The following is a 9,601-nucleotide window of genomic DNA, read 5'->3' on the forward strand; positions in this document are numbered from 1 at the left end:
ATAAAATATTATTTTTATATTTTATATATATATATATATATATATATATATATATATATATTAGTGGTGTCAAAATTAGCGCGTTAGTGCAGGCGATTAATGTTTTTCAGTTTAACGCGTGCTCTTCAATTGCACGAACAAAGGCGTCGGCGTCCTGTAGCCTGTGTCCTTTCATATGAAAGCGCGAAATAAACTACGTGCATGCAATGTCGTGGTCAGTTAAGTCATGAAGTTACCAAAAAGGCGATTAAAGCTGCCTTAAAACTGTGCATGCATGTAATATATTTTATATGAGTCACATTTAAGAACATGTCTCTGAAATGGTTTCAAAACTGTCCTGGAGCCCAGCACTGTCTCACTCATCTAACACACCCGATTTAACTTGTCAGCTCATTAATAGAGACTTTAAGACCTGAAGTGGGTCAGAAAAGTAAAAAGAGTTGAGAGAAAATATGATGCGTGTCAGATCTGCGTCACGTTCAGCAGCGGCAGCTCTTAAAGAAATAGCAGCCAAAATAACCTAATAACCAGCTGCTGTGATTATATAATTAATTTAATTAATAATAATTTTAATTAATTAATTTATGCATTTAGCATTTAATTTAATAATAATTTATGCACTTCAAGTGCATTCAGGCTATACATTTTTTACCAGTATGCGTGTTCCTTGGGAATCGAACCCACGCCCTTTTATACTGCTAACGCAATGCTCTACCACTGAGCCACAGGAGTTTTATTTATGTATTTTATATATTAGATAGTATATAGTATTATTATTGTTAATGTTTCATTTAATTATTTTATTATTGCTTTTTTTTCTTTTTTTTTTGTATATTTATTTATCTATTCTATATTTATTTCATATAATTATTATTGTTTTATTTCATTTATTTCAGTTATTTTTTTGCATATACTTTTTATTGTTAGAATTTATTAATATTATTATTGTGTTCCATTTAATTATTTGTATATTTATTTATTAAATATTATATATATATATATATATATAAATTTTTTTTGGATATAGAATATTCTAGGATCACTTTAGGATTTAAACATTCTTTTCATGAGTTTGTAATGAAAAAGAAAAAACATCTCTTCCCATCATTTTAATATGAAAAGTGACATAAGTAACTTCTTCCCAAAATCAGTAATCTCTTAAAGGGGTCATATGATGCGATTTCAAGTTTTCCTTTCTCTTTGGAGTGTTACAAGCTGATTGTGCATAGATAAGATCCCTAAAGAGAGAGAGAGAGAGAGAGAGGGTCACGTCACAGTGGAGTCAGCTGTCTTAACCGTGGCTTGTGTACTGCAAACACATACCAGCTTCATCACTCTCTGTCACGCGCCTCTGTTCCCTTTAGGGCTCTGTCTTTACATTTATTTTGAAAGATGAAGCTGGTGATTATGGTAAGGGGCGTTACATTTCCGACAAGTGCTTGCGGTGTTCGGCCAATCACAATGCACTGGGTCAGCTGGCCAATCAGAGCAGACTGCGCTTGTCGGAAGGAGGGACTTTGTAGAAAACGAAGCGTTTGAGAGAGGCGGGGCATAGAGGACCTACAATAATGTACAGTATTTGAAAAAGAATGTGTTTTTTGAACATTAAAGCATGTCAGCATATTCTGTTACACCAAATACACAAAATAATGATCTTTAAAAAAGTATCATATGACCCCTTTAATACTACTCAGAACATCTGGAATGGGGAATGGAGATATAATTGTGTGCTTACGGTTTTCAAGCTTGATTCAACTGGACAGAGAGATTTTGTAATTTTATGCTCCGGTTGTGTGTTTGATGCATCCTCTTGCTCTCTGTCTAGTGCACCATCTCGTACTATCAGACGATGCATGTGCAGACAGCAGCGCTGCCGGTGCATTTCCAGACGCTCTGTGAGAGCTGTAAGCTATACGATCTGGGTCAGCAGTACGCAGCATACGTCAAAAACCTGCAGCTCCGCACAGAGCTGCCTGTCCAGTACCAGTTTGAGGCGTACTCCGCATCCAGCCACCAGTAAGACGACATCCAATTAGAACACATCGTTTGCTTTAAAGATCAGTGGTCAAAGTATAATGAGAACTTAAATGCTTCAGGAATTGAATGAAATGTTGAAATAACATGGTTTTGAATTCAGAAGGAAATGGAGTTGTTGTTTTTTAATCAGGCACGTTCGGACCCGTAACAACAGTCTCTGTAATGACCAGCGGCAGAACAGCTCTGAAGCTCCGCCCACTGCAGAGGAGGCGGGGTTTGGGGAAGGAGCTATGGTTAAACAAAGACGAGGTCAAGGTCAGTTTTAATGAACAGAAATCAGCTTTTAAGGGACGAACACACAGGACATGTACTTAATTTATACATTAGAAGAGATGCTGTCAGTTTAAACGCCCCTTGTGGCTGCCTTGCAATTTTAAGTGGTCATGTGTTGTTTTTGCAGGTAGAGACCATCATCAAGCTCATAAGTCCTGGCCGTCCACCCTGAGTGACACTGACAGTGTTGGTCCGGGAAGTGGACTGGGTTCCCCGACCTCCAGCACAGGTATGAAACAAATCCAGACCAGTCTGGTATATGGTAATAAAATCGTTTTTAAAAACAATAATGTTGTGTAATGTTTCGGTCTCAGGTGATATCTCAAAACCTTCAAGGCCAGTTTCTGCAGCCACATTTTCATCCAATGAAGATTTAGAGGAGCGAGACGGTGCCATGACCCCATTTGAACAAAGTGAGTGACCGATTACAGAGAACATCTGAGAAGCAGAAACTTGAATGAATAGTTCAGCCGAAATTAAAATTTGCTAAAAATCGACTCACCCTCAAGTCATCTACATCTTGGATGTGTAGTACATAGTGATATATGTTGAGTGTGTCTGGGCGTTGGTTGTGTTTTAGGTATAAATGGAATTGAATCGGAAAACGCGGCGCCCACTGGACCTTTCAGAAACGTGGGATTGTCCAAAGCTGCAAAAACCCATCGACTGCGCAAACTGCGCACGCCATCAAAGTGCAGGGAATGTGACAGCTACGTTTATTTCCAGGGAGCAGAATGTGAGGAGGTGAGACCATTTCAGTGGATTTATATTGTTGACTGAATCATATGAAACTGTAGGTTGATACCTGCAAATCAACTGATTGTGTAAAACAAGTTTATTGTTCGATCAGATCACTGATGTACAACGTCAAGTCGCATTTATTTATATAGTGCTTTATACAATACAGATTGTTTCAAAACTGCTTCACAGAAAAAAACAATGAATTAAATTATGAAACCACTTCAGTTTCAGCTGTAAAGCAGCTCTAAAGAAGACAGTAGTGTTATTTAGCTTTATTCAGTTCAAGTTTTGTTCTCATCCGATAGTGTAACGTGTGTTTTAGTGTTTTCTGGCGTGTCATAAGAAGTGTCTGGAGTCTCTGGCCATCCAGTGCGGTCATAAGAAACTCCAGGGCCGCTTGCAGCTCTTTGGCCGTGATTTCTCTCAGGTCCTGCAGGGCGACGTGGAGGGTGTTCCCTTCATTATCAAGAAATGCATCACTGAGATCGAGAGGAGAGCACTCAAAATGAAGGTGCGAGAGGAAAGCTTTGAAAATAATCAAGCTGTTCTTCCTGCATTTTTCTATCTGATTGGTTTGAATGTTTATGTCTGATAAATGTATTGTTTTTTGCATATTCATTCTGATTGGTCAGTTTACCTCTGCTATACATGATGCCAACTTCCTAATTCTCACGCAGGCTACCAAAAAAATTCATGTAAAAGAGCAAATAAACATATTTATGCATCATATGCATGTGAGATATGCACATAAATTATTGGTTAATTGCATCACTTGCTTATATACTTTTTTTTTTTTTTCATTTTGCAGATTTGAACACTATTCCCAAAACTTTTAAGCCAGACATGAAATAATAGTCAGAAAAAAAATGTTTTTTTTAAATGGAACAGTTTATTAAACCTTTAGATAAAATATAAAAACAAATCTTTAAAAAAGTTTGCATATGCGTTTTTGTTGAGTATAATATTTGATACTGTACATCAGGCTTTTATGGCTCATATAGTCTGATATAGTGAGAATATGGAGGAGAAAACAGCTCAGTTTTATTCTGAGCATCAAACTGAGCAAAAATATGTAATTTGGTGCCGATGCTGATATTTATATGGACAAAAAGATGAAATTCTGATGCCTATAATGTAAATCAATGAGATCTTCATAACAGTATAATAGACTACTTATATACATGATATACATATCAGTCATCTCTCTATATATCTTCAATAATATGTCTTGGTAAAATGAGATTGAAACGATCCAAACATATAATGCAATGCAATCCCATGATGATTGTGAGATGAAGAAATAAACGTTCTTCATATGAGCCTGATGATCATATTTGAGACTTGCATTTGAACATGATTTTATGGAGAATCAGGTAAAGCAAAGCTGCTTCAGTACAGTAATTTTCTTCTAGAAATATGACTACAGTTATTCTGACGTTTACTTGATAAAAATCAGTAAAGATTTGACAGCAGAAAGACACGTGAAGCAGCAGCTGAAGCTGGACGTTTGTACAATTATACTGAAAGAGCTTTTACTGGATAAAAACTATAAACTATCAACTTGATGACAGAAGGCATGGAGTAGATTGTGTGCAACAGGTTTAAGTTTTCATCATGTTGATCAGTTAGAGGCATTTGCGTATCAAAGATGAGATTGAAATGATCCAAACATATAATGCAATGCAATCCCATGATGATTGTGAGATGAAGAAATAAACGTTCTTCATATGAGCCTGATGATCATATTTGAGACTTGCATTTGAACATGATTTTATGGAGAATCAAGTAAAGCAAAGCTGCTTCAGTACAGTAATTTTCTTCTAGAAATATGACTACAGTTATTCTGACGTTTACTTGATAAAAATCAGTAAAGATTTGACAGCAGAAAGACACGTGAAGCAGCAGCTGAAGCTGGACGTTTGTACAATTATACTGAAAGAGCTTTTACTGGATAAAAACTATAAACTATCAACTTGATGACAGAAGGCATGGAGTAGATTGTGTGCAACAGGTTTAAGTTTTGTAGAGACTCTGATCGTCTTCCAGCAGAACATCTTCATCTCGTCCTCTTCCTCGGTCAGCTCTCCAGACCAGAGCCAGGTCTGCACAGAAGCATATCTGATCTGATGTAGTATGCAGGTTTATACAGGAGAGTCAGCGATTGATGGGGTTTAATCACAGCACATTTCTGATCACAGCTCTCATTGTAATATATTCCTTTATTCAGGACTGTGAGACTGGAACTCATGAAGAGCCAAACAGAGCGGATCTGGAATGTGGTGAGATACATACATATTAGAAATAGAAATATTAGAATGAACAAATATGAAGTAATTTTTTAATTATTTTTAATGTGTTTGTGTTTGTAAATTAAGTGGATCTGGAATGTGGTGGGATATATTAAAGCAATAGTATAATTATAATTAATAAATATTTAAACAATATTTGTGTCTTTAGAAAATGTATTAAAATATATAAATTTTTACAAAATTATTTATTTAAATATTGATATTAACATATTTAAATATGAATATTATTTAAAAAATACTTGGGTTTTTCATGAAGAGACGAGTGGATCTAGTGATTTTTAATATTTAAAATATTAATATTATTAATTATTTTCTGTGCTTGAGTTTGTGAATTTTGGTGGGATATATTGGAAATATTATAATTAGAATGAATAAATATTTCAATAATATTTTTCTTTTTATTATTTTAAATATTATTATGTTTATTAATATGTTTTTATTTCGCTTGGGTTTGTGAAATAAGAGGATTTGGGATATGTTTAATATTTTAGATATTTTAGTATTCATACATATTAGAAAAAACTGAATAAATATTAAATAATATTAATATTAATAATAATATTATGTATCCATAGGATTGTTAATTTGTCTTGAATTATATTAGGATTAATATTGGAATTAGCAATTGAAATTTTATTTAAATGACAGATACAATTAGTAGTTTAGTAGTCATATATATTAGTTCAGATCACAAAATTTGTTGAAATATTCTGATTTTTGTATTTTTTTAAATCGTGCCGTCCTACCTTTGATCAAGTGTATGTTTGTTCCTCTGGTTCTTCAGGTCATTCCGTGGGTTCCTCTGGTTCTCAGGAGCGTTCTCTGGACTCTGACTCTGACGTGGAGGATCTGGGCAGAGGAAGCCGACCGCAGCGCCCTCCTCTGGTGAGACAGGAGAGTGAGACCAGCACTGAGGAAGACCAGATGAGTCCCAGAGTGAGTCTGGACCTGAGCGGACTGGTTCCAGAGACCATCCCAGAGCAGACGGACGGTACAGACCCGCAGGAAACCAGCGCAGAGCAGGTCTCAGATCAGTAAGACGAGATGTATTACGAATTTAAACAGGTCAATATACATTTCAACTATTAGAGATGTACAACAGGAGAACAAGTGTTATGTTTATATACATACATTCCTAAAAGTCAGATGAATAACATTAAGAATAAGGCGAACACTCAGTGACCTCTCATGCCGTTTTTTCTATAACTGAGATAAGTGTCGTTTCACATATTAGCTGATATGAACTGGATGTTGTTTATATAATGTTGGTCTCTTTCAGATTTCAGATTCAGATGATGGTGGTTATATTCCCTCAATTATAATACGTTTGCGCACTAGTCTGTATAAACCACCATTTTCATAACCTGCAACTAATTACTGTCTTTCAAAAACAAACATAAACGTCATTACTATTATTATTTAATAGGATCTCAAGGCGAGTCAGTGTGTTGTAGTTATTAAAAGTGCTTTGCTTAAAGTCTCATATTTTTCTATACATTTTTGTTCAGAAGTACGTGTCTCTTTTAGGAGCTTGTAACGTTGTATTTTACAATATTTATTATAGTTTCATCTATGCACTGGAGTTTATTGGCAAATAAGCAGAAAATGGTGTGACGGTTAAACTGGTCTAACAACAGCCAGACTGCTGGTCAGAGCTGGTTTTAACGCTTATGCAATGCATTATAAAATGTTTATGCATATTTCTATTCTAAACATTTGCTTCATTTGTAATAGTGTGTATATTTCATTACTAATGTTGTTCCAGCAGCACTGTACTGTCTTACTAAACTACATATGGTTTAAACCATGCTGGGACTGTAGCTTCATCTCAACCATGTTAACTAAAGCCTTTAACCATTTGACTTGACTGATAAATGCGTAACACCACAGAAATTAAAGACATTTGTGAGTGAATTGTATATTCTGAAACTGTATATATTTTTTAGAAAACATCTATATGCAATAAATCTGTAATTTCTACTATATTTGCGATGAATCATTTAGTTTGTGAACTTGTGTGTGCTTAGGTTTGTGAATTAATCAGATCTGTAATGTAGTGGAATATATATATTAGAAATAATATAATTAGAATGGGCATATATTTCTATCTTTATTATTTTAAATATTCATGCAATTTTTGAATTAAGAGGATCTGGAATGTAGTGATCTATAAAATAATATTATTCAATATTTATATTATATATATATATATATATATATATACACACACACACACATATGTATATATATACACACACATATACATATATATATTAGGGCTGTGCAATATATCGAAATATCGCAATATGCGTATCGCTACGGCTTGCAATATTTGGGGCCATGAACAAAAGACAAAGAGAAAATCACTCGCTGCTCTTACCTAAATAACTTTTGTAGCTTAAATAAGAATCAGTGCATATTGAATTCAAAGAGTAAATACTAAGCAGTGTTGTATTTTTCCTTTTTATTATTCAGTTCCTAAACTCACGTTAAAATGATTACACTGTTAAAATGACATTTTTATGTAATGCTCGAGTAAAACACTACCGTTCACTTTCAGAAGTTGTTGTAGGGGTGCTTTCTTATTAGAATCAGAATCAGAATGAGCTTTATTCACCACTTAAGTGTGCGCAAACACAAGGAATTTGTTGTGGTTTTACAGGAACTCTTGGTACATACATACATACAAATAACCATATATATATGACACAAGATAGTTATAGAAGTTCACAGAACTGACTCCGCAACAGCTGAGTAAAACTGTTTCATCTGAGCATGTGGCACTTTAAGCATTATCGTATCGCATATCGCGATATATATGTATACACGTACATAAATTACTATATAAATTGGGATTAAGTTTTTGCCATTAATGCATTAAAAATGCATTAAAAATAACACCGTAACAAAACCATTCATTAAACATTTATTTTTATAGAAGTTAAAGATAAATCTAAATTCATAATTGTTGCCTTCGATCATAAGAAACTCAGTCCTCCATTATAAGAAAAAAAGAAATAGACAGCAATGAAAAGCCAGTCACAAGACAAACAGAAAGCAAAACAAAACATGTGTAACTCTTGAGTTTGGCATCAAATAAAAATAAACACACTGGTCCTCACTGTTCGAGTCTGTATGTGATGTATCGTCCAGCTGTTTCACTCGGCCGGATGATCTTCACCATCTGTCAGACAGAAATCAACACCTTTATAACTAAATACTGCTCCACCACTGTGTGCTTCTCAATGCTGATATCCAGGCTTACACACTTCAGACTAAATAATCTCTCAATCCATGATCGTAAAGCACCAGATTTCAACTTCAAGTAACACAAAGAATGAGTTAATGAACGTTTTCGGACTCACCTGCCCTCGTGCCTCGGGATCTCCAGACTGAATTCTGGGTAACTGTGTCTCCTTGAGTTTACTGATTACAGTCAAGAAAAGCTGTTTTGACGTCACAGAGAGCATGCTGCCTCTTAACCCAGTTCACTATATAGTCAACAGTGAGTGAGTTTGGAGCAGAATGACCTGTTTATCTGACCAATGGCAGAGAGGAAAGGGTTTGGGAAACCTGTTTGGACAAAATCACTTTTGCTTTTCCGTTTGACGTCACTTCACACACAGCTGTTGCTATGCTATTCCTCTCTTGATGTGCTCAGGAACCAACTGAAGGACAAAGAAAACATTCATTATGAATAAATTAAAGATTTCCTGTTGAGTTTTTTTTTTCCTATGTAATAATGCATGCAAAATGTGGTAGTTTTTGTTCTTTTAACAGATTGCAATATTTGTTAAAAACAAAAAGTGGATCCCATTGCAAGAAACTAAAATAATCACATAGCAGGTAAAATATAAAAAGCCTTTATTGTAAGACAGGGCTACATGTAATAAATACATCTTTTAATTGCAATTGCAATATTTGTTAATATAACAAATCTTGATATGCGTTTAAAATAAATTTTAATATTTATATTTAAAATATATTAATAATATCTATATTATTAAGGTTTTAAACCCTATAAATGCAGCTAAGCATCCTGAAATTTAAAAGGCAGCTATATATTTTATGCATGAATACCCAGTTTGTACTGTGAAAAATTTATATGATAAATGTGTGTAAAATATCATTTGAAAAAAATAGTTTTCATTATTACATTTTTTTCTATTGTATTTTCTATATGTATTTATTTAAATGTTTTTATTATTATTAATAATTTTAATTTCTATTTTAACATGTTT

The 9,601-nt window shown here is 34.1% G+C and overlaps 1 protein-coding gene across 1 annotated transcript in view; it reads left to right on the forward strand.

The window, feature by feature from the left end:
* The window catches only part of LOC107552676 (minor histocompatibility protein HA-1-like), a 26,795-nt gene extending 23,071 nt beyond the window's left edge, over window positions 1-3,724 (forward strand). Inside the window, exons 13-18 of the mRNA XM_016234618.1 lie at window positions 1,826-2,016; window positions 2,168-2,292; window positions 2,438-2,539; window positions 2,625-2,723; window positions 2,891-3,054; window positions 3,374-3,724. Of these exons, the coding sequence (XP_016090104.1) occupies window positions 1,826-2,016; window positions 2,168-2,292; window positions 2,438-2,539; window positions 2,625-2,723; window positions 2,891-3,054; window positions 3,374-3,643 (951 nt within the window). The 3' untranslated portion in view covers window positions 3,644-3,724. The remainder of the gene's footprint in view (window positions 1-1,825; window positions 2,017-2,167; window positions 2,293-2,437; window positions 2,540-2,624; window positions 2,724-2,890; window positions 3,055-3,373) is intronic.
* The last annotated feature ends 5,877 nt before the right edge of the window (window positions 3,725-9,601 follow it).

The sequence above is a fragment of the Sinocyclocheilus grahami genome, unplaced genomic scaffold, assembly GCF_001515645.1.
Source record: "Sinocyclocheilus grahami isolate Dianchi unplaced genomic scaffold, SAMN03320097.WGS_v1.1 scaffold456.1, whole genome shotgun sequence".
Taxonomy (NCBI): domain Eukaryota; kingdom Metazoa; phylum Chordata; class Actinopteri; order Cypriniformes; family Cyprinidae; genus Sinocyclocheilus; species Sinocyclocheilus grahami.